Genomic DNA, 26,568 nt, shown 5'->3' on the forward strand with positions numbered 1-26,568 from the left:
GCTTGCTTGGAACAATTAACAATTAATTAAAAAACAATTAACATTCCCATATGCAGACAAGGTCTGAAAATTTTTATCATGCAGCCCATTGAAATAGATAAGATAAATAGGTAGGTAGGTAGGTAGGTAGGTAGGTAGGTAGATAGAGATAGATAGATAGATAGATAGATAGATAGATAGATAGATAGATAGATAGATAGATAGATAGATAGATAGATAAAGAAAGAAAGAAAGAAAGAAAGAAAGAAAGAAAGAAAGAAAGAAAGAATACAGTACTTTCTTGAGACAATAAGCTCTATTAGTCTTCATGCAAACATAATGAAAGATTTTTATGATAATTTGCCGTATGGAAAATTCATTCATCTTACCAGGTTTGTTATCTCACTTATCCAGATTCTTGTAATTGACAAACATTTGTTGAGTTTTGTATGGCTGGTCTTTCTTCAAAATCAGACTCTGGGATAGCATCATAGCCACCTAAATTACAAATAAAATATAATTGGTAAATTAAGGCATAAGAGCATTAAAAAAGTGATCTAACTTTTAGAAAATATTAGCTATTTTTTAACTATAGAAAATGTAGAGCGGGTTAAGATAATTTGTTGCTGCAGATGACTGAACAGGATGATTGAGTACCAGGCGCTCTTTTCATAAATTTGGTTGCCTACTGCAGGATGCATTGTTAAGTCTAAATCAATGTTTCTGAATTTTGGCCACTTTAAGACATGTGGACTTCAACTCCCAGAATTCCCCAGGTAAAATAAGTTGAAGTTTATGTCTTAAAGTGGCCAAATGTGAGAAAAACTGGACTGGACGGACATTGGAGCCAATTAAACAGAGTTCTTGTATCTCAGCATCATTGTTAATATTGTAGGATATTAGAACACACTTAATCATTGTGCACTCACCCTCTACTTTTCAAACAATTACTTGTATAAACAATCCTGTTGTTTATTTAGGCCAAGATTTTATAAGCCTAGACTACAATAGAAGTTCTCCAATAAACTGGGAATTTAGTCCAATACTTTAACTATGATATGATACATTCCTTTGTGGAATGGTCATTTCCATCCCACAAATGCTACACTTTTTAAGTATGGCATATAAATCTGTAGGATCTACTTTTTCTCCCTGCTTTCTTGTTTCTATGTACAGAAACTATTTTTATATAGGTATGCAATCAATTATGTGTATCCCTCCTTAGAACAAAAAGTAAAATAGTTCAGTTACTAGTTTATCACTAGTCCCGGGAGGTGACATGAGGCTGGCTCCAGGAGATTACCAACGCTTCATTGAGAGAGGGGTTCTTTCCCACCGCCTTGAAGGAGGCGGTGGTAAGACCCCTCCTTAAGAAGCCTTCCCTGGACCCAGTTTCTTTAGCCAACTATCGTCCGGTCTCCAACCTTCGCTTTGTAGCAAAGGTTGTCGAGAGTGTGGTAGCACGTCAGCTTCCCCAGTACCTGGATGAAGCTGTCTACCTGGATCCGTTTCAGTCAGGTTTCAGGCCCGGGTACAGCACGGAGACGGCATTGGTCACGTTGGTTGATGATCTCTGGCAGGCCCGGGACAGGGGCTGCTCCTCTGTCCTGGTCCTATTAGACCTCTCGGCGGCTTTTGATACCATTGACCATGGTATCCTACTGCGACGACTCGGGGGGTTGGGAGTGGGGGGCACCGTTTTACAGTGGTTCTCCTCCTACCTGTCGGATCGGTCACAGTTTGTGTTGACTGGAGGGCAGAGATCGACCCCCAGGCACGTCACTTGTGGGGTGCTCCAGGGGTCGGTTCTCTCACCCCTCCTGTTCAACATATACATGAAACCGCTGGGCGAGATCATCTGTGGTTTTGGGGTACGGTATCATCAATATGCTGATGATACCCAACTTTTCATCTCTACCCCAAACCACGCCCTCGACGTGATGTCCCGATGCCTGGAGGCTGTGCGGATCTGGATGGGGAGGAACAGGCTCAAGCTCAATCCCTCCAAGACTGAGTGGCCGTGGTTTCCGTCATCCCGATTTGTACATCTTGTCCCATCTTTGACGATAAGGGGAGAAATTTTAGCCCCCTCAGAGAAGGCTCACAATCTGGGAGTCCTCCTGGATACGCGGCTTAGTTTAGAACAACACCCGACAGCCGTGACCAGGGGGGCCTTTTACCAGGTTCGCCTGGTACGTCAGTTGCGCCCCTTCCTGGATCGGAGTGCTCTGTGCACAGTCACTCATGCCCTCGTCCTTTCTCACCTGGACTACTGCAATGCTCTCTACATGGGCTGCCCTTGAAGAGCACCCGGAGGCTTCAGCTGGTCCAGAATGCGGCCGTGTGGGTTGTCATGGGGGTACCTAGGTGCTCCCATGCTACACCCCTTTTGGGCGGCCTGCACTGGTTGCCGGTTGTTTTCCGGGTGCGATTCAAGGTATTAATTATGACCTTTAAAGCACTCCATGGCTTAGGCCCAGGGTACCTGCGAGACCACCTACTGCCACCAGTAGCCTCCCACCGTCCAGTACGATCCCACAGAGTTGGCCTCCTCAGGGTGCCGTTGGCCAGACAGTGTCGGCTGGTGACCCCCAGGGGGAGAGCCTTCTCTGTGGGAGCGCCTTCCCTCTGGAATGAGCTGCCCCCAGAGCTTCGCATAATCCCTGACCTCTGGTCCTTCCGACGCGCCCTAAAAAGTTGGCTTTCCAGCAAGCCAGCCTGGCCTGTTAATTTTAACTTATTTTAAATGTATTGTCTTTTAAATTCGGTTTGTTTTTTTGGATATGGATTTATTTATTTTTTTAACTTTTGGGATGTGTGTTTTTTAATGTTGTATGCCGCCGAGTCCTTTTGGAGAAGGGCGGCATATAAAGCCAAATAAACAAACAAACAAACAAACAAACTTACTTGTAGACCAGGTAGGAGAAAGCAGTGAATTTAATACCTGCTAGTTGTTATCACAGAATGGAAAAATTCTTGAAGAGGGCCTTTCCTGCTTACCTGAACATGCCATAAAAATAATATAATGAGATGAAATCCCTAAGATATAATATATAGGTCTAGTATAAGCTAAATTAGCTTATACAAATGAACTGACAATTATAAAGGATGCATACATTTTAAGAGAAAATATTCTGTATATACAGTAAGCGCATCTTTTCAGAACAAAGAACAGTTTCTTTCCGTATTATCCGTGTTAACACTTCTAAAGACAATATAAATAATAAAGGGGATAGAGGACCTTTGCCTTTCTGGATTTTAATTTTTTGGTCACCTCTCCATTCACTATTACTTTAGCTTCTCGGTTGGAGTATATCGCCCAAAACATGTTTAAAAATTTATAGCCAAATTCCATATATTTCAATTGTTGTAACATAAATTCCCAATTAATGTTGTCAAAAGCTTTTTGTGCATCTAGAGATAACAATGCCACCTGTGTTCCACTATGTCTCTCATAATGTTCTAAGACATCTAATATTATTCTTATATTATTTTTCATTTGTCATTTTGGTAGAAAACCATTTTGAGCCGTGTGTATAAACTTATCTAGAAATCTTTTTAAACGTTTGGCTATTATTGATGTGAATAACTTATAGACTGTATTTAACAAGGATGTGGCCTATAGTTCTCAATTAGCGTCTTGTCCAAATTTTCTTTTGGTATCAGAGCAGTGTTTGCCTCCGCCCATGATTGTGGTATCTTCCAACCCTGCATTATATATTTCAAGTATAATTTCTCCTAGACTATCTTGCAAATCTTTCTATATTTCTATTAGTAGTCCCTCAGGATCTGTTGTCTAATTATTATTTTTTGTTTTTGGATCACGTCTGTTAGTTCCTTCACCTTTATTTCTTCATTTAACATATTTCTAATTTCTTCTGGAATTTTTTAGTTCCACTTTCTCAACATTATTTCCCCTTCTGCCTGGCAATCAATTTCTTTATATAATTTCTCATAAAACTTCTGGGCTATCTTTTTCTTCTCCTCATTTTGCTAACATATATTCTTCTCCTCATCTTGTAATTTGTTAATTCATCTTTCCTCTGTTTGTCTTTTCAATTTATATGCTAGCCATCTCCCTTGCCTGTTAGCATTCTCTAAAGTATTTTGGTTTGTCTTTTTTATCTGTAGTGCCAAGTCCTTCTTTTCTAGTGTATTCAATTTATGTCAAATTAAGTCCATTTGTTGTTTTATATTTCTTTCCTGCAGCTTATCTTGTAGTCCCTCCTCCACTCTTTTCTTTTTCCAAAGCATTCTTTCTTTGCTTTTTTAATTTATTTATTTTTGCTATGTAAGATATAGCAACTCCCCTCATATATGCCTTTGCCGTATCCCATACATTTTGTACAGATGTCTTTTTTATTTTCTTTTAAAAAGATGCAATTGATTAGTCATCGTCAGTTTAAATTCCTCATCTTTTACAATAAATCTTTTCAGCATCCATCTTGTCATCTTTTCCCCTATCAAACTTATTTTCATGGGATTATGATTTGCCCAGAGATTCATGCCAATTTCAAATTCCTTCATCTCTGATTTCAATTCTATTGAGATCCAGACCATATCAATTCTGGACCATGATTGGTGTCTGTTTGAGTAATATGTATTTTGGTTTATATCCTGGTTTATCTCTCTCCAAACATCTTTTATTTTCAATTCCTCTCATTTTGAAGAAGGATTTTGGTAATGTTCTTCTCTTCCTTTTTTCTTTTTTGTCGCTTTTATAACCTATTTTTTTTATCAATTATTGCATTGTAATCTCAGGAACCTTCAGAGTCAATTTTCACCAGATCTGTGACAATATATTTCCAATAAAGCTATTCTTTCAGGAAATCACCTGCCTCAGAGTTTCTCTTGCTATTGGATTACTTGGAACCCTGGCATTAAATTGACTCTCCTAAATCCTAAACTCCAACCAGAGCCGCTATCTGAGGTCCTGAGCCCTGGCTGCTTACCCGGTCTACCTGGGCAGCAGGAAGACTCAGGAGGAAAAGGTTGGAGAGGCCGTGGGCAACTATTGAGCTTGTGGAGGAGCCCTAAAGAGTCTGCTGGAGGTTCAACGGATGGCAAACTGGTGGTAAAGATTGCACACCAAGTGGGCACCCAGCCCAAAGTCCATACCAAATGGCCAGCCACCCAGGATCTCTAACAGGTGGAGCAGGACATTGGCTACCAGGCTACATTCCAGGAGCCGGGGGAAAATGCCCGATCACCTTGACAAGGCGAGGATGACCATCCTTGAGTGGAGGTCAACAGGCCCTCTGAACCTCAGCAAGTCTGCAAATTAGAGGTACCAGACTACAGCCTGCCAATAAACCCTGGGATTGCTGACAGAGAATTTAGCCAGCTGAGCCTCGGCAGATTCAAGCACTCACATCAACAGGAGCAAGGGAGAGCAGATTTGAGCCCACCAACTTTGACATTTCTCCCCTCAGGGGACCAATCTACTCAGACTGTGACTCCTCTACAGTTCCCCTAAGTACCACTCAGCCAACTGAATCTCCCCAGTCAGCACCAGTCTACCACCGTCACAATCCATGTGGTCAGCCTGCCATTGCTCCTTTCGACTCGGCTGAGTCCCGGACTGCAGCAGAACCTGCCCAGGCATTGGAGACTAGCTAGTCCACAGAACACCAATATGGCAGATGCCACCTGTTTGGAATTACTACCAGGGAAAGGATGAGTCCAGGCTCAGTGGATATCTGTCCTGGTTCCACCGTTGCCTCCTCCTCCTCTAGATTGGCCTGCCACCCCACCATGCTTCAGAGATGCCTTCAACAGGAACTTGGACATGCTGGTTTTCTACCTGAGTGCTTCCCCTGATTGCTATGGGGAAGACTATGCTAATGATGAAGAAATGATCATCAGTATCACCAAGCATCTGAAGGGAGAAGCTTTGAAATGGGTGATGCAACTGCACAATGAAGGATCTCCTGAGATAGAGAACGTTGATGAGTGTCTGCAGGAGATGAGGAAAAGGTTTGAGGACATGATCCAGGGCAAAGAAGCAGAGGCAGAGATCAAAGTGCTCAGGCAGAGGGGCCACCTGACTAAAGAATACTTCAGGGACTTTCGAAGGCTTGCTGGGAAACTGCAGTATTGGCCTGAACGCCTCCTAATCTACTTCTTTAAGGAGGGCTTGGACCAGGAGATGTGCACCACCTGCATATGCCTCGGCATCCTGGACTGTATCCATGACTGTACTGGATGGCAGTGGCCATGGATATCAAGCTTCATCCACGCCCACAAGAGATGCCAGAGAAGAAAAGGTAGCCAGGTGTCACAACGGTATTCACACAAAGCTTTGGGGTTCTGGAGGAGTGGCAATATCCTGATGTTTTGGGGACTCCCTCGGAGGTCAGAAATGTCTCGTAGTGACGGTGAGGAACGGGGGCATTGGCAGACATGAACAGGTGCACCGCAAACCCCCTGGAGTGTCTGCAATAGCTCCCAACCTAGCAGCAAGGAAGACAGTCATTGCGAGCTGTCAAAGTTGGGAGAAGCCACACAAAGAGAAGGAAGCATGCTGGAGTATCTGAGTGAAATCATGATACTATCTTGGGGTACACTGTATTCAAAACATTTTTACTCCCTGATTAATTGAGAATATAAAAAGAGAAGGCAAAAGGGTGGGGGAGAGAGTGGATTCTTGACTATCTCTCCACCCCCAAAAGAAGTGGCAGAGAAGAGACTGCCAATACAGATAAATGATATATTACATATTTTTGAGAGAATGGTTTTCATAAATAGAAAGCAGATTGGACAGAGTTGATTGCTACTGAAACTTTCAAATTCCGATATTGAAAGAATCTGGAACTGAGGCTGCTTTTGGATTTGTTTTCCCTTACTCATCTTTTCCATTAACAACAGTGCCATCTAGTGGCAACGGAGAGAATAAGAATGACGAACAATGCTTAGTGACTTGATAAACAGAATGGTGATAAAAATTATCTCCTAAAAAGACCTAACACCAGCTGTGGGCTTACCTTTTGTGGCATTTTTTCCCCTCGCTTTCCTGGCTACAACTTTGAAATTTTGGAACCGTGGAGCTTTTGCTTGTATTAGGACTGGAAGTTATTTCCCTTAGGTGGATTTGTGCTTGGATTTATAGAATTTTTTTTTTAAATCAAACTTTTTTTTTTCTTTTGACACTCTTTACTTATTGGGCTTTCCCTTTTTCTTCTCCTGCCAAAGCTGGAGGGAATGAGAGGGATTAAAGACTTATTTTTATTTTGTAATCGTGGTTCATTTTTTGCTACTTTATTCATTATTATTTTTTGCTCTTTTCATTGGAGTTTGCTTTTTTCCCCCTCCTCTTCATTATAATTGGATTAGGGTAACAAGAACCTGAAGTTTGGTCCATCAGATCTGAAATAGACAGATTTTGGATACTTGGATACTTGGAAGGTAGACCTTCAAAATCTGGACTACATTTTTTTCTCTTTCTTTCTTTTTTGATATTTGGATTACAAAAATAAATTATCTAGATGACGAAAATAATAGCATATTCCTCAGCAATAACCTCCAGCCCTACAGGACAAAAACAATCAAACACAACAACATAACAAGATAAAACCAGTATGAAGTTAAAGAGTATGTTACAGGCTATGCATGAAGACCTCAAAGAATGAATAAATAAAGTGGATGAAGATCTGAAAGAGATTAAATAGATAATGGGGGAAATGAGCAAAGATTGCAGAAAGTGGAGGAAAGGTGGAAACAATAGAGAAGAAAGTAGAAGAGATGGACTATAGATTGGCAATAAAAGATAAAAATCAAGAAAAGATAAACATTTCTTGGGAGATGGAGAAGGCTGATTATTATCTAAGATTTCAAAATATTGAAGAGGAAAAGGGAGAAAACTTAGCGGGAAAAAAGTGCAGAGATTTTAGTGCATGGACTGGAATACCACAAGGAAATGGTGTTAAGTGGGATTGATGAAATATATAGGGTCCACACAAGATACGCTATTATAAACTGTTATAAGTTGCCCAGAGAGGTACATGTAAGATTTACTAAGAAAACATTGAGAACAGAGATCTTGCTGGCTTCAAGAAATACTGCGATAAAATATAAATCTAGAGAAATAGTAGTCCTAAAACAACTGCCAAGAAGGGTGAGAGATCTAAGAAGAGAATATAAATTCCTGACTAAATGCCTAATAAAAAAGGAGTCAATTTCAGATGGTTAATACCCGAAGGGATACTAGTAACTTGGCAGCAACAAAGACACAGACTGGATACAATAGAGAAAGCAGAGTTGTTTTATGAATAATATTTTGGACTACAAGAAGAAGAGAGTCTGAGAGAGGAAAGAGGAAGAAAAATACAAGAAGAGGAGGAGAAAGAACTGAGAGAATTACATAAAGAGCAAGAAGAAAGGGCACTAAGAGGAGCAAGAGAAAAAGAGATGGAAGAACAAAAGGAGATGAGAATGATTAGATCAACCTACAAACAACTAAGACATGGAAGAAGAAATAAAAATAACTTCTTTAAACATAAATGGACTAAATTTGAGCATAAAAAGGAAAAGGACATTTAATAAATTAGAGAAATTGAAATTAGATATAATATGCCTGCAAGAAGTACATATAAAAAAACAACACAAAAAATATTTGGACTATCCAAAATTGGGGAAGCTGTACATGACACTTGTGGATCAAAGCAAAAAAGGTGTGGTACTATATATTAAAAAGTCAATACAATCAAAGAAAATATATGAAGATGAAGAGGGAAGAATATTGATAATGGAAATAATGATGAACTCTAAAAAAATATTGATGGTTGCCATATATGCACCAGATGAGAATCAAGAAGAATTTTATGGATAACTACACAAAAAGATAATAGAATATGAATATGAAGAAATATGTGCATTAGCGGACCTGAATGTGATTGCAAATAATGAGTTGGACTATAAAAGTACAAAGTTGAACAAGAAGCTAACGAGAACGCTTCCTAAAATATTCTTTACAATGATGGATGAACTAAGCTTATAAGATGTGTGGAGAAGAGAGATTAGAAGTACCCCAGCGAGACAGACAGACATGAGCTCTGAAGAGCCTCACGTAAATTCTGCCTGACAAACTGATGCTGGGGATCCTTTTTGGATCAGAACGTTTCTCGAGGAAAAGTGAAGAAGGAGCTGCATCTCATTAGACTCAGTGGAATGCAACAGGTTCCTTGTAGGTCGGAGATTAGCTCTCTGAATTGGCATTGGGGGAGGTAGCATGGCTGCTATCAAGCTGGAGCTTCTGGACTAAGCATCTGAGCAGGAGCGGTTTATGAAAGGAATGTGAAAAGCTGGTAAAAAGATTTAAATAACCAACTGACACAAATCAGAATTTGGAAAAGGCAAAGAATCTTGTGAGTAGAAATAATATTGATGGATAGATTGGGATTTTGGTGGAAAGAAAAGAAAGAAGGAAAAAACTTGCAGTTTAAATAGTTAAATCCAAAGAGAACTGCGTGTTTTAAACTACTTGGAGACAGAAATGAGAAAACAGATAATTGATTAACCCATTGAAATACAAACTTTGAATTTGGATTTGAAAAAAATGTGTCTTTAAAAGAGATTAATTGACAGTTGGGAACTTCACAGAGCTTCACAGAGGGAAAGAAGAAGGAGGGGGGAAACGGAAGCTAAAAATATACCAAGAAGACTTGCTTTGTTTGAGTTCGTTCTAATTTATATATCTTAAGCAACTCTAATCAACGAAAGGTGGAAAGTAACAAGGGAAAAATCAAGAAAAAGCACTATTTTCTCTGTTCATAATTCTATCTTGTCTAGATTTAAAAATATCAAGCTGTATTGCTGGAAATCATCGAGTTGAAAGAATATGGAGCCATTTGCAGAGGGAAGAACAAAGAAAATGAAGTGATTAAGATATTTCCCCCTTCTCTTCCTCTCCATTTTAGCTGAATTGGAATATAAGCTGGATCAGAATTAGGAAATAAGAAGAAACCATGGAACTTAAATTATAATTAACTGTACAACTAACTGTAATTTTTGAACTGGGCATTATGGAAAGGTGGTAATTTGAAGAAATACATGAAATTATAAAAAATATGCATAAATCATTAAAATTAAGCTTAAATAGAATTTTGAAGTTAGAAATTGAGTAGAGGCAGGAAATGAGGGATGAAGAGGGGGAGGTTAATGAAATGGTAGAAACAATGGAAAATAAAAAGCAGACTAAAGATTTCACTGGGTTTGACAGTGGCATAGGAAAAATTGAAAAGAGGGAATATGTCTCAACAAAAAAAAGGGAAGGGGCAGGAATAGAGAAGAAAAAAAGATGTGATAAGAGAAAAGAGAAAGAGAAGACAGGGAGACAGAGGATATGTCAAAAGAAGCAGCAGTGGGTAGAGAAGGAAGAAGATATACCTAGAAAAAGCAATTTTGAGTTTGGGATAAAAGGCTCACAAGAAGAAATCAGATATTTAGAATGTTATATGGAGAATATAAAATAGAGGTATGTGATTTACTCTTTTACATGATAATTAAAATGGGTTGCTAATTGATTGAATATGATAATGGAAAGATAATTAAATATAGGTTAAAATATATGAAATATGGACGCATATAGAACTTTTGAGATGAACAAAAGTGAGGTGCGAATTACTTGTTATTTTATAGAGCAGATCAATGGAATTGATCAGCACTGAACCACAAGGATTGTAATTTAAAGACAATTAAATGTAAGCTAAGTAAAGATATGGAAAAATTGAGGGGGAAATTGAAATATACTTATAATGGAAAATTATTGAGATCATAAAGACAGAACTAAAAATTTGGGGCATGTAATGATGTATAACTATACAATGTTATGATGAGAACAGCTGGAAATTGTAACCAGGTCCACATTTCAGCCAAAAATAAGTTTTTTGGGGGGAGGGGAGTTTAAAAATATAATTGCTGTATACTTTTTTCTCTCTTAATAAAAGGAGGATATAGGTTAAAATTAAAGATGTTTATTAAAATGAAATTATAAATGCCATCAACATAAAATGGAGCTCGCTCAGAGGCTGAAATACACCATGTGAATGAGATGAAGAGCGTGGAAGAGAGGAGAGAGGTAAGGGGAAAAAGAGAGGGTTAGGCGAGAAGGCAGGGGGGGGGAGAGGAAGAGAGAAAGAAGGAGTGGAAAGAGGAGAGAGGAGAAGGAGAGAGGAAGGGGAAGTAGAGAAGAGAAGGATGACAGAGAGAAAAAAGGAGGTAGGAAAGAGAAGAGAGGGAGAAGAAAGGGATGGATAGTGTACAAATATGGTGTATGGAGAGCAGAAGAACCAATAATAGTTCCTGGGGGTTGATGGTAAGACGATTTGACATAAATATTTTATAATACAAAATAGTGTTGGTTATGTTACAGTATACATGTTGTTATTTGTATGAAAATGAAAAAAAACTTTATTTAAAAAAAGATGTGTGGAGAAGAAGACACTTGAGAGAAAAACAATATACATTTTACTCAAATAGACAAATGTCATGGTCAAGAATAGACATGATTTCAATGATAATAGATCTAATTGCTAAAACACATAAGACTGGTGTAGAAACTAGTATATGGGCAGACCCCAACCCAATAATACTGACATGGAAAGGTCAGGGAAAAAGAATGATATGGACATTAAATCAGAATTTATTAAATGAAAAAGTATTTCAGCAATATATGAAAAAAGAACTGAGCTTTTTCTTCAAAGAAAACAGGAAGGAGGATACATCACTGCAGAATGTGTGGGATACCAGCATAACATATACTAGAGGACTAGTAATGGCTTATCTAGGAAAAAGGAACAAACAAAATAGACAAATAATGGATTTTGGGGAGAGGTTCATAAAACTATTTATAAAGAACAACAGGCTAAAGTGATGGTAAATGGGGATATAACAGAAAAATTGCCCATTAGAAAAGGTGCCCACTATCTCCACTGTTATTTATACTGACACTCAAAGTTTTGAATAGAAAGATAAGGCACGACAAAGATATAAAAGGAATGAAAGTTAAGAAAGAAGAATACAAATTGCAAGCATTCACAAATGATTTAGTATTTATTATGGATGATCCAATAGAAACAGGCCCAAAACTACTTGAGCAAGTAGAAGAGTATGGAGGAGTAGGAGGACTGAAAATTAATAAAGAAAGATAAAATAAAAATTATAGTGAAAAATATATAACAGAAAAACAGAAAAGAGAAATAATGGAGAAATTAGATACTGAAATAGTAAAGAAAGTGAAATATTTGGGGATACAGCTGATGTCGGATGTACTTTTGTTTCAAGCAATTCCAATAAAACTGGAAAAAAGTACTTTGAAAAATTAAATAATTTTTTTATTTAAAATAGAAAAATATATTTGGTGAGGAAAGAAAGCGAGAATTAGCATTAAAATGTTGCAAGATTCAAGAACTAGAGGTGGATTTGGTTTAGCGAATTGGGAGTTATACTATCAAGTAGGAGCTTGATAAAAGAATGGATATTATTGAGAAATACAAGGTTATTGTCTTTGGAGGGACATGATATGCAACTCAGTTGGCACGAATTTTTGTGGTATAGGAAAAACAGAAAACATGGTTATTTTCAGAGACATTATGTAAGAAATGGTTTATACACAATATGGGAAAAGGTGAAAAAAAAAGCATTATATGAAAATACCAATATGGATTTTAATGGTGGAAGCTTTGACACACCTGAATATTAGTGGTATGAGAAATATAATTAGATATAAAAATATATTAACAGCAAGAGGAGAACTAAAACAGAAGAAAGAATTAGAAGAACAAGGGATTGATATAGGATGGTTTAAACAAATGCAAATATAAAATAGATGTGAGAAGGACATTAAAGAGTATGGTTTTAATATAGAAAATTCAGAACTAGTTAACATACTTATTGGAACGGATGAAAAATGATTTAAAAACTGAATAGTTAATTACCTTGTATAAATAAACTTAGAAGAAGAGATTAAAGAAACAATGATAAGATGGGCAAAAAATGAAACTAGAAAAATAGCAACATTTTTCATGGGAAAGGAACTATAAATTAACAATGGTGACAGCATATAAAGATAATTTGTATAAAATGTTTTATAGATGGCACATGCCACTTGAAAGATTAGCAAAAATGTTAAAGGATAAATGAGCCAAATGTTGGAGGTCTCATCAATTGCCAGGATCATATGTGGTGGACGTGCAGACGCAAAAAGCTATTGGGTTAAAATACAAATATGGTTACAAAAAATGATACATGAGCCCGTGTTTAGGCCAGAGGTATTCTTATTGGGTATTCTACGAGAGAAATATAGCAAAGAAGATTTATATTTGATTGTACAGATAACAGCAGCTAGAATTGTATTTGCACAAAATTGGAAAACAGATAAAATCCCATCAGAAGGAGAGATAACAAAGAAGATATTAGATTGTGCAGAAATGAACAGGTTGACATTGCAAAGAAAGGACAAAAAGTGTACTACAGGACATGGGGGCGATTTTATGATTGGTTAGAAAAGAGATACAAATAGAAAGAGAAAGCAACAAAGTATAAAACAAATAACTCAGATAACACATTATTAAATGGGGGGGGAATAGAAAGTATTAAAATGCAAGTATACAAGTTAAAAATGATACAAGTGAAATTATTATTAGAAATAAAATGTAACAGAAAATTATTTTGTATGAAAATATAAAGTTGGGATTGCTGAAATGCCTCCATGAGAACCCATCAGAGAAAGTAAATAAGCAAGGGCAACAACAGAAAGGAGGAAGGATGGGGAGGGAAAGGAAGAAAGGATAAAAGCAGATAAAGTAACTGAGGGAAATAAGAGTAAGAGAGAGGGGAAGGAGGAGAAGAGAGGAGGAGAGGGGAAAGAGAGGGGAAGAAGAAAGGAGGAAGGAGAGGAGGAAAGAAGAAGGCAGAGAAGGGAGGTTGAGAAGAGAGAAGGAGCAAGGTTGTTACAAAATAAGGAGATATGGGGTGGCAAGAAAGTGACCAAACTGTATTCTATATATTTGTAAGAAAATAATGATAAAGATTAATGGTGAATAGATAAATGTTAAAAGTAATTATAAGAGTGTACATTTGTGAATGAAATTGAAGGAGAAAAAAAACTTTCTAAAAAAGAAAGATGCCAGAGAAGAAACCCAAGAGGCAGCTCGGTAGGTGACCTGCTTCCTGCCAAGTGGAAGAGCAGCCCAGGGGGACCTCAATGACATAAAACAAATGCTGCCAGGCCAGCAAAGTCTCTCTTCCTCCAGCTCAAGAGGCACCACCTCTGACAGCAGGCAACAGTGACGATGGAAGCAAGGATGACCCAATGGTAAGTAAAACCATCAATCCATTCACTATCAAGTCGAGATTAGTGGTGCCCAAGACAGGAGCCCAGGAGGAGAGTAGAGGCTGTCATAGACACAGGATGCACTTGGTGCCTGATCATCCTCCCTCTCTATCAGAAGCTATGCATTCGGACTAAACCTTTAGCCAGCCCCATAAGCTTCAAATAAGTCAACGGGTCACTAATTGGGCGAGCCCTTGCCACCCTAGTCAGTGAACCTGGACAGCTGGACATGGGTCGTCACTGGGAGTTCATCTGGTTTGTTGTGGCACCAAAAAACGGTCATTCTGGGACTGGCATGGCTGGACAAATGAGATTTGACCATCTTGTGGGAAGATGGCTATTGGAAAATAAAGCTGGGACTAAGCCCTCTCCCTCCTCCTGATTCTGGGGGGAAGTACCAGTTAGGCTGCTACCACAGAACCACGTCCAGGAATGCCCCAGGTTCCCAGATAATACTGTGACTTGCTTGAAGTGTTTAGTGAGGAAGAATGGAATGCCCTACTGCTTTAACTGCCCCACAGACTGTGCCATAGAGTTTGTGCCAGGAGCCAAACTGCGTGAACTGAAGATGAACTCCATGACCCCAAAAGAGATGACTGAATTAAGGGACTACATCAACAAACTTGGCCCAAGGATTCATACAACTGGCTTAATTCAGAGTAGCCACCCCAGTCCTCTTCAAAGAGAAGATGGGTCAATGAGATTATACATTGATTTTAGGGGTATTAAGTATAATCTTTATTGTCATTGTACTTAAATACAACAAAATTAATGCCATGTGCATGGAAAACACTACTCACTGCCCCTCATGAAGGACCTGCTAGCCCACAAGCAAAAGGGGAGGTATCCATCACACTAGACCAGCAGGAGGCATACTACAGAGTGTGGCTAAAGGAGGGCAACAAGTGGAAAACTGCCTTTAACTACTCATTTGGCAGCTTCCAATTCAAAGAAATGCCTTTCGGATTACAAGGGAACCTGGCAGTCTTCATGCAGTTAATAAACAAGTTACTACATGAGCACTTGTATAAAAGAGTCCTTGTGTACTTGATTGACATTCTCATTTTCATTGAAACCCCAGAAGAGCACGTCAAACTGCAAACTTTGTGTCACCTGCAAAGTCATTGAATCAATCATAAAGTAATCCATTACCCTCCACTTGGAGACAAACAACCTACTCTCTAACAAACAATTTGGTTTCAGGAAAAACTTGTCCTGTAATCTGCAACTTCTACACTGCAAAAACATATGGAAAACACAACTCAACCAGGTAAAGCAATAGATGCAATTGACAAAGCCTTTGATTCAGTGGTACATGACAAACTACTGCTAAAACTAAAATTTTATGGCATTTCGGGATCCGTACACAAGTGGATAACTGTATTCCTGTCAAACAGGCAACAAGTAGTCAAAATAAGAAGCGCTATATCAAACCCTTCACCTGTTAATAGTGGTGTCCCCCAAGGCAGTGTATTAGGATCCACCCTCTTTATACTTTACATAAATCATCTTTTGATCATATCATAAGCAACTGCATTCTCTTCGCTGATGATGTAAAATATCCAACACCATCAACAATGCTGCTCCCCTACAAAGAGATGTTGACTATATGTCAGAATTGTCAAACAATTGGCAACTCCAAATCTCAACCAACAAAAGCTTTGTCTAACACATTGGCAAAAAAAAGTCAGAACACCAAATACAAGCTGGGCAGATACAACCTTGTGGATGACCCTCACTCTGTCAAGGACCTGTGAGTACTCATTACTAATGATCTAAGTGCCAGAGCTCACTGTAACATCATTGCCATTAAGAGTTGTTGATCTAATCTTGTGAAGCTTCTTCTCCGGTAATATTGTATTGCAAACTGGGGCATATAAAACCTTTCCTAGATTGATTCTCGAATACAGCTCGTCTGTCTGGAACCAGCACTGCATATCAGACATTAATACAATCAAGCGAGTCCAGAGATATTTCATGAGAAGTGTTCTCCCCTCCTCTACTTGCAACAGAATGCCTGATATCACCAGACTTGAAATTCTGGGCTTAGACAACTTAGAACTACACCACCCTCTGTCTGACCTGAGTGTAGTACACAAAATTATCTGCTACAATGTCCTACTTGTCAATGACTACTTCAGTTTCAACCTCAACAATACAAGAGTACACAAGAGATACAAACTTAAGGTAAACCGCTCCCAACTCGATTGCAGAAAATACAACTTCAACAACAGAGTGGTCAATGCCTGGAATGCACTACCTGACTCTGTGTTTTCATCGCCAAACCCCCATAACTTTAACCTTAAACTGTCTACTGTTGACTTCACCCCTGTCAAGCCAGCCTCCCTCAGCAACCAAGAAAGAAATCACTTAACTCAATTTTGCAGAATTAAGAGTACTTTTACTGGTTATGAAAAGATAGCAGCTAAGCAAAGCAAGATCTGAGGCAAAAGCGTGCGAAATCATACATATCAATATGTGACCAAATCCCCTCCCCCTGGCAACCCTCATCCCAGTGTCCAATCTGCAAATCCCTTAGGTGTCATGTGAGTTCCATCTTCAAGGAGCATCATCAGATTGCTATGCAGGACGGTTGGCCTTGACTGACACCAAGCACTAACCACCAGCATGCGCAGTAGATGGTGAGACCAAAACTCCCTTTTTACAATCTCTCCTGTATTTAAACTTCCCCTCCCAAATACCAGCCCCCCTCCCCGTTTCAATGGCAGCCAAAAGCAAATAGCGAAACAGAGGCTGACATCCGGCCCTCCTTCAGGAAAAGAAGTAATCCCTGCAAGAAAATAAAACAATAGAAAAGACAACATAAGACATGTATGATTCAAATATGATCAAGGCTTATCAGGGTACTTAGCATAGAACTTCTGTAAGAGTCTAGGAGCTCTAACATGAGATTTATCAACCCACTCAGCCTGGGAGGGGGGGAAATGCTTCCAGGATACCAGATATTGAATTTGATTCCTATGTTTCCTGGAGTCCAAGACTTCCTTAACCTCAAAGTGTTGCTCTCCCTCAATAAGAAGAGGTGCAGGAGGTGCAGGTAGGGGTGCGCGAAAGGAAGAAGTGTGCTCTGGTTGCAACAGGTTTTCATGAAACACAGGATAAATCCGCTTAAGATGCTTGGTAACTCCAATCGTACAGAAACAGGATTAATGATTTTCACAATGGGGAAAGGACCGACATACTTCGGCCCCCGTTTCTTTGATTTCTGGATGGTTTGTAGAAACTTTGTAGACAAAAAACACTTGATCTCCTACTTTGTACTCCCTTTGCTTCACACTCTTTTTGTCAGCCTGTTTCTTGTGTGCCCGGTGAGCAGCCTCCAATGCCTTGTGGGTCATGGGCCAAATTTGGCAAAGCTGGTCACTCCACTCAGAGAGGGACAAAATTTGCGGTTTTTCTCTAGGCACCTCAAGAATTGGTACAAAGTCCTGTCCAAACACAACTCTAAAATGGGTCAAGCTGGTACTGCTGTGCACAGAGTTGTTGTATGCCACCTCAGCATATGGTAACAGTTCCGCCTAGTTATCTTGTTGAGAATTTATGAAACACCAGAGGTATTGTTCCAAAACAGAGTTAGTCTGTTCACAAGCCCCGTTAATCTGAGGATGGTGGGCAGAGTTTAGCCCCTGGGTGGAGCCAATTAGCTTCAGAAACTCCTTCCAGAAGGGGGAGGTGAACTGGACCCACCCTATCTGAAATTATGCGTTCAGGTACTCCATGTAATCAGTATACATGTGGAATAAACAACTTAGCTAATGACTTAGCTGATGGGATTTTGGAACAGGGTACAAAATGAACTTGTTTGGAAAACAGGTCAGTAATTACCCAAATCACAGTATTTCCTAGACTCTCTGGCAATTTGACAATGAAGTCCATCGATATTTTCTTCCATGGGGCCTCAGGGCGGGCCACACCTTGGAGAAGGCCCTGGGGTTTTCCTGGTGGGTGCTTTGTGGCAGCACAAACGGGATAACTGGCTATGTAGGACTCAATGTCTTTTTTCAATGAAGGCCACCAAAATTGTCTCTTAACCAGATGTAAAGTCTTTACAAATCCAAAATGGCCTACCATTCTCGAATCGTGGGCCCGTTGAAGAACAATAGTTTTCAGGCCAGCAGGAACATATAATTTAGCACCTACCCAAGCCAGTCCATACTTCATAGTGTGTTCATTTGAATGTTCCTTGAAGAGTCATTGGACTCAAGACCCTCGCTGAGATTGCACATGAAGTCCGTCATGATCTCTAAATTCGAAATGCCTTGGCTTCTAGTAATCACCGGGGCAGCTAGACTTTTTGCTGGGATGTTTAATGAGGTTTGTAGGCTTTGTAGGGTTGGTACAGATCCTGGTTTTTCACTGCTCAACAAGTCTGTTGTTAACTTCTGTCCTGCTGGAGAGGCTACCGCTGGCTGTGTTTTCTTTACAGCTTTGGTAGCTGTGGATGTGTTTGCCATCTTTAGGTTTTGGAAAAAAATTATTCCACAATACCATAAGTTTCCAATTTTCACACTCGGTCTTTCCCTAAGTACTGTCCCTTCTCCTATCTCTCCCTCTCTTTAAAAAAAAATCTGGCATTTAACAATTGTAAAGTTATATAAGTCACTGATTAAATTCAACCCTTGATATCAATTTTCTATGGACAATTATAGACAATTATATAAAAAGCTATAGACTGAATCACACTAAAGGGGAAGAGGGAGCAACAGAGAGAAATAGATAAATATTTATAATATAAAATTGTTAAATAATCTATTACACTTTTTGCTATATAATGTTTGCTAAAAGTTCATAAATATATAAATCAATATATGCAGTCAATTAAATTAATTAAAGGTTATTATTAATCGACAATTCCTATTTTAATGCTAGGTAAATTTTCTAATATGCAGTAGTAAAAGAAATGGCTATAAATTCTATCTTGTTTTAAATATGCTTAAATCTACATTAAATATATGTGGGATATGGATAAATAAATAAAATGTATAGTTTATAAAATATTAAATTCTTTTATCTGATAAACATAACAATATTACATTACCCTAAATAATGTAGAGATATCAGAAGTACACAGAGCTGATTATGAATGAGTCAAATCCAAAGTCCTACGATGGGAATACAACAGTTCTTTTTCCTCTATCTCTCTACTGTTATTGCAAATTCTGTTCTCTATGCTTTCAAAATGACTTCTGTATTCAAAATTGCACAGCAATTGTCTCTTTCTTTCTCTTTCTTTCTTCTGCCTTTTTCTCTTCTATTGCGAAATAGTTCTCTTCTTTCCTTCTTTCACACTTCGTTCACCACCCACACAAAACTCTCAGTTTATATCACCACAGATCCAGACTCCGAAATCAGTAGAAATACTCCACTCAGCAACTACAATCCATTTCATTCTCTACAGATTCTGCATCGCTTTACTGCTCACAGTTCAGTTCAGGCATCATTTGTTTTCTCTTTATTGCACTGTTGTAAATTCCACCAGCTTGGAGAACTGTCTCGGAGTATCAAATTGTTTAACACGGTCCGCCGATAGATTCTGCTGCTACTCACTTTTTACTCCTTCCACTGATGATCAGGCTGTCACATCTCCGGACCAGGCCGTGACCACGCCATGATAGCTGGTTTCTTCCATATTGGATTTCAGGGATTTCACCCTACGGAATGAGGGATTGCCTTTTCCTCCATCACCGCTGGGTTTTCCCCTCTTTAAAGCGGTCCTCACCAAGGCTCAGCTTCGCTGTTAACAGCCTCCAGACATGAAAAATCAGACAGGGGGAACAGAGAGTCTTCCTCTGTAACTGCTCCAATGTGACGTCACCTCCGGAAGTCCAACATATAATTTAGCCCCTACCCAAGCCAGTCCATCCTTCATAGTGCATTCGTTTGAATGTTCCTTGAACCAGTCTTTGGACTCAAGACCGTCCTTGAGTTTGCACATGAGGTCCGTCATGACCTCTAAATTCAAAATGCCTTGGCTTCTAGAAATCACCTCTAGACTTTTTGCTGGGATGACTGGGTGAATTATGCTAGTTTAGAGCTGTTGTATTGGGGAAGCCTAGACAAAGCATCAGCCATGAAATTCTCTCCCCCCACCCTGGAATGTACTTGAGGGTAAAGTTGCAATGGTTGAAATGTTGCACCCAACGCACCCATTTAGGAGATAGCTTACGTGGGGTCTTTAACGCTTCCAAATTTTTATGATCAGTCCATACTTCAAAAGGGTGCTTCACCCCTTCTAGGAAATGTCACCAGGTCATCAAAGCCCATCTGGCCACAAAAGTTTCCTTTTCCCATATAGCCCATCGTCTCTCTGTCTCTATCAGTTTGCAAGAGATGTAAGTGCATGGCTGCAATTTTCTATCAGCGCTCGTTTGAAGTAATACTGCCCTCATCACCACATCACTGGCATCAGCTTGAACGATAAATGGTGCCTCCATATGTGGGTGCTTCAAATTGGGTTCAACTGCAAAGAGTCACTTTAATTTCTCGAAAGCGGCGTGACACTCCATAGTCCAATTCAAAGGCTTACCAGGTCTAGGCTTGGCCTCTCCTTTTGACTTTAGGAGATTTGTAATGGGCAGAGTAATGCTGGCAAATGAGGGGATAAATTGATGATAAAAACATGCAAATCCCAATAAACTTTGTAATTGTTTGCGGGTGCGAGGAGGTGCCCATTCAGTTACAGCCTGGACTTTCGCTGGGTCCATCTTGATGTCTTTGTGGAAGATGCGATAGCCCAAGTAATCAATTTTCTCTTGGTGAAATTCACATTTAGACAATTTGCCATAAAGTTCAGCGGTCCGGAGTTTCTTGAGTACTGATCGTACTAAAGTCACACATTGATCACGTGTTTCCGTGTAGATAAGGATGTCATCAAGGTAGACCATTACGCCCTTGTATAGGTGTTCATGTAAAACTTCATTTATTAATTGCATGAAAACAGCTGGCGGGCCCTGTAGGCCAAATGGGAGTACTCTGAATTGAAAACACTCGAGTGGGCAGTGGAAAGCAGTTTTCCATTCATCTCCCTCTTTGATTCTGGCTCTGTAGTAGGCCTCTCTTAGGTCCAATTTCGTGAAGATCTTCCCTTTACCCAATTGGGCCAACATATCCTTCATCAGAGGAAGGGGGTATACATTTTCCACACACACACACTATTAAGATTCTTGTAGTTAACACTGAGATGAAAGGAGCCATCTTTCTTTTCTCTAAACAACATAGGGGCAGCCACCCGTGGCCTAGCAGATTCAATAAATCCCCTTCTCAAATTTTTGTCAATAAACTTCCGTAATTCCTCCATTTTGCGTCGGATCATTGAGTAAATCTGGGATTTTGGAAGTTTTACTCTTGGGAGGATCTCAATGCTGCAATCCGTCGTGCGGTGCGAGGGTAATTTATCAGAGGATTTTTCACTGAAAACGTCCTTTAAGTCCCAATATTCATTTTGGATTTTCTCCTCCCCTTCAATTTTTTCCTGCACCGCCGCCACTAGGTTAGGTTCAGCGTTGGTAATATTGGAAAGCCTCCCTTCTCCCTCAGGGGATTTAGCGGATCGGATGTGCAACCCCCCTTTCTTCCAGTTGATGTGTGGGTTCTATTTACGTAACCAGGGTAAGCCCAGTATAAGAGGCCGGTCCATCCCCCGTGCCACAATGAAACCTAATGTTTCCTGGTGATCTCCCATCCACATGTCTATAGGGTTCAGTCACAAAATGGGCAGAAGCCCGCCTCCCCCAGCCATAAACCCATCTAGCAGGCAAAAAGCAATGGGGACTTTCAAAGTTCTGTTTCAAGCCCATTTTTTCCACCACTTCTGGGCTAACAATGCAACGTGTGCATTCTGAGTCTAAAAGGGCCAGAATTTTTGCTTGGGCGCCAGTAGAGGGCACTTAAAGTTCTACTGGGATGGTCATGGGACCCAATCGGGAACTTACCAGATGGTCGTCATCGGATTCAGTTTCACTTTCCCCCGATGAGGAGGACGCTTCTTCTTCTCTTGGGATAGGAGGGAACTGCGCAACAGGTTCCACCCCTTTCATGGTGGTGTCCCTTCTCCTCCCAGGTTGTTTGTCTGGCTTCCTCTCCCCCTGCCCCCAGCAGAGAGCTTTGGACCAATTTTGGAGCGGCAATTTGCTGCCGGGTGCCCCTCCTTTCCACAACGGAAGCAGTTGGTAGAGCGGGGCTTGCTTGTAGACCAACTTTTTCCTCCTTTCGGAGTTCCATTGGAGGGTTGGGAGGAGTAGCTTTCTCTTTCTCACTGTCTTTGAGATATTTGTCTATGGCTAGATCAATCTCCACATCTGCTGCCAATTCGTACCAGGGTTGCAAGTTACTGGGGATGCCCTGTTCACACAGTTTTGATATGTATCTTTGTTGAAGCCATCCATAAAACTGTCCATTAAAGCTTCTTCCGACCAATCCCGCATATAAACGGACAATTCATGAAACTCTTGTATGTAATTAGCCACTGGGTTCTTCTCCTGGGTAAGGGTTTTCATTCTGGTTCTGGCCTTCCGCTCCGTAAGCAGGTCATCAAAGCGTTTCCTCAGGGTGGCCATAAACCTATTATAGTCTCTCAGCAGGTGGGAGTCATCGCTATGCAGGGCAACCATCCATGCCGCTGCCTTGTTCTCCAGCACCAGGTAACAACTCTTACCTTGGCTTCTTCTGTGGGGAGATCCGAACTGTTGCATGAAATTCCAGACTTGAACCAGGAAAAATCCTAGTTCCTTTGGGTCACCTCCAAATTTCACACCAAGTGGAGGAACTTTTGCCATCCGGCGTCTGCAGGGGTGCCCTCCTTCTCTTGGAAGGGCTCTTGCAGCCGCTGCCGCTGCTGCCAGGGTTTCCCCATCCTGATGCGCTCCACTGTCTGGCCCCAGGGTCCCCCTTGGGTGGAACAGGGCTTCTGCAGTTCTCTCTTTTAGGTCTGGGAGGTCAGCTTCTCTTTCGGGACCTCTCTCGTGTAAACATCACCTCTCCCAAGCCTCTGGAAAGAGTTTTATAGCCTGGGACATCATAAAGTTCTCCTCGGCAGCGTCCTGGCAAGCAGCTGCCGGCCGCCAATGTCGCCTTGTGGTAACTACAGCCAGAATTTTCTCAGGGTCATACTTCTGTCCCACTCCCAACAACCACCTGGGGTGGACGGATCGTTCCTCCCAATTCAGATCCACCATCTGCATCTCCAAGGGACACAAGGATGCAGCCGCTCCCATGTCATCCTCCTGATCGCTGCCTGAGTAAGACATTCCTTTCAAGGTTTTGGTTTTATTTACACTCCCCTTGGAAGGTGTTAGGCCCAGGTTGAGTGCGAAAGCGAGATCTTGCTTAACGTCAAACCGGCCTCCCTCAGCAACCAAAAAAGAAACCACTTAACTCCATTTTGCAGAATTAAGAGTACTTTTACTGGTTATGAAAAGATAGCAGCTAAGCAAAGCAAGATCTGAGGCAAAAGCGCGCGAAATCATACATATCAATATGTGACCAAATCCCCTCCCCCTGGCAACCCTCATCCCAGTGTCCAATCTGCAAATCCCTTAGGTGTCATGGGAGTTTCATCTTCAAGGAGCATCATCAGGTTGGTATGCAGGATGGTTGGCCTTGACTGACACCAAGCACTAATCTCCAGCATGCGCAGTAGACAGTGAGACCAAAACTCCCTTTTTACAATCTCTCCTGTACTTAAACTTCCCCTCCCAAATACCAGCCCCCCCCCCCCCGTTTCAATGGCAGCCAAAAGCAAATAGCAAAACAGAGGCTGACAACTCCATTCCTAAGAGGTCTGTAACAGGCAGTCCTACTATCACCACTTATTCGTATCTATTTCCTGTATTCATAATCATGTTTACACTTATATCTGTTATCTTATACATGCTTGACAAAGAAATAAATAAAAATTAAAAAAATAAAACTGGTGCACCAAGTCCTGAAAAAACTCCTTGCGGATAAGCTATACACAAAGCTGTCAAAATCTGAATTCCACAAGACGAGCCTGGACTACCTGGGCTACCAAGTGTCAAACAAGGGGTTTGAAATGAACCCAGCTAAAGTTAAGTGGTCTCAGACTGACAACCCCCTCACACCCGAAAGCAGTTTCAGAGCTTCTTGGGGTTCACCAACTTCAACAGGCAATTCATCCCTGTCTTCACCAAAATTGCCCTGCCCATCTCTGAGCTATTAAAAAAAACCCTGTCTGCAGCAACCACATCAAAGCCAACCCTTAACTGGACTTTAAAATGCCAATCCTTAGGCACCCTGACCCAGAACAGCCCATCCAAGGTGATGCTAGCGATATTGCCATCACAGAAGTTTTCCTCCAGAAGAACACCAATGGGAACCAGCAAATCTGTGCATATGCCTACAGAGATTGAGAGGAGGTGTGTGTGTGGGAGAAGGAAACCTTTGTGGCCTGTTGAGCTGGAAACACTTCCTTGAGGTGGACTGGCCATAAGAACCTAGAGACACTGAAAACCCCATGAAGGCTTTTCCCAGAGCAAGTCTGCTAGGCACAGTTCAACTTTGAGCTGAAGTACATCCGGGGGGGGGGGGGGGCATCTTGGCAGATGCCCTATCACACAAACCACAATACAACAGCAAATATGAAGAGAAGGTCTACACCACAATTCCCCCCTCCTAAATTGCCTTGCAAGCCATGACCCACAGAGAGGCCAGATTACAGGGAGCTACAAGCAGGGGTGGCGTGATCTAAAGACTGAGGAACAAACTGCCAGCCAACTCGTGGTATAACAACAAGGAGGCACTGAACCTAAAAGATGGACTAGCCTGGAAAAGCTCAAAGTTGTACTTTCCCACAAGCCTGTGACTCCAAGTTCTTCAACAGAGTCATGACTCTAAGCAGACGGAGCACTTTGGTTACTTAAAAACCCTGCACTTGGCTAGAAGGCAGTTTTGGTGGCTGAAAATGAAAAGGGACATTAAGAACTATGTCAAGAGCTGTGCCACTTACACAGCCATGAAGAAAAGGCCAGAGAAACTACCAGGACTACTGCAGCAGGTGGCAGACCGCTCAGACCCTGGGAGGAGATTGCCATGGATTTCATTGTGGAGTTCCTAGAAAGTGGGGGAAATATGGTCATTTGAACAGTAACAGATTAATTTTCAAAACAAGCCCATTTCACTGCTTGTCCAGGGCTCCAGTCAGCAAAAAACCTGGCCAGGTTGTTTATAAAACAAATGTACAGGTTGCATGGCATTCCCCACAGAATTATTTCTGATAGGGGTGTCCAATTTACAGCAAAATTCTGGAGGGTGTCCGTTAGGTCCATTGAGTCCTCACAGGGACTTAGCTCAGCTTTCAATCAGAGAACCAATGGTGCAGCGGAATGTGCAAATGCCATGATAGAACAGTACTTAAGATGCTATGTCAATTACCAACAGTTCAACTGGGCAGAGTTATTGCTGTTCACTGAGATGGCTTACAATAATGCGGTGTACAGCAGCACTGGCCTGACCTCTTTCCAGGTTACCAGTGGCATGGAATTTATCCCCATGCCTGATCTCCCTAGCTATCCCCCTCTTTCATGTCGCTAAATGAGTGAATGGAGTCTCTGGGGAAAGGGTGGGAAAATACCAAGCGGGCTTGCAAGAAGCAGCAAAAACTCATAAAGCGCAACCTGACAAGTGCCCCAGGCCTCAAGAGCCATTCTTTTTTTTTTTGTAAAAATTTTTTTATTGGTTTTAAAACATTTATGGGAAAAGGGTAATAGGGTACATAGAAAATTTTAGTAGCTCCCATGTTAGTAGTACAAATCCCCCCAATTCTCACGTTTCTACAATTTTAAAAATAACATATAAAGGAAACATATACAGATTTCTTATTTTATATCAGTCATATGTTCAATCTTCTCTTTCTTTGTCATTTTCTAGTATATCAACAATTACAATAATATTTCAGATATATTTATTTTTGTGACCTGAGCCTTTTCAATATTGCTCCCTCCTCCCTGCCCCCAGGTGGAGCCATAGCCCCCCCCTTCCCCATGTCTTGTACATTGCTGCCTTTTTCCCCACTTCTGCTATCTTCATCGTCTGGGAGAGAAAAATGCTTTTTAATAAAGGCCTCTGCCTCGTCCACTATCTTAATTCTGATTTGGCTTCCCTCCCAGAAAATCAGCATTTCTTCTGGCAATAACCAGCTAAAACAAATTCCACTATTGTACAGTTTCTTTGATAAGGAAGAATATGTCCTCCTTTTTTCTCTAATCTTTTTTGGAATTTGCTTT

General features: G+C 40.6%; 1 protein-coding gene across 1 annotated transcript in view; it reads right to left on the reverse strand.

Moving 5' to 3' along the window:
* Positions 1-26,568, reverse strand: part of BBS9 (Bardet-Biedl syndrome 9) — a 377,930-nt gene that overhangs the window by 87,055 nt on the left and 264,307 nt on the right. The window contains exon 18 of the mRNA XM_081970652.1: positions 369-477. Within this exon, the coding sequence (XP_081826778.1) occupies positions 386-477 (92 nt within the window). The 3' untranslated portion in view covers positions 369-385. The remainder of the gene's footprint in view (positions 1-368; positions 478-26,568) is intronic.

This window comes from Natrix helvetica, assembly GCF_964273705.1.
Source record: "Natrix helvetica genome assembly, chromosome: Z".
Taxonomy (NCBI): Eukaryota; Metazoa; Chordata; class Lepidosauria; order Squamata; family Natricidae; genus Natrix; species Natrix helvetica.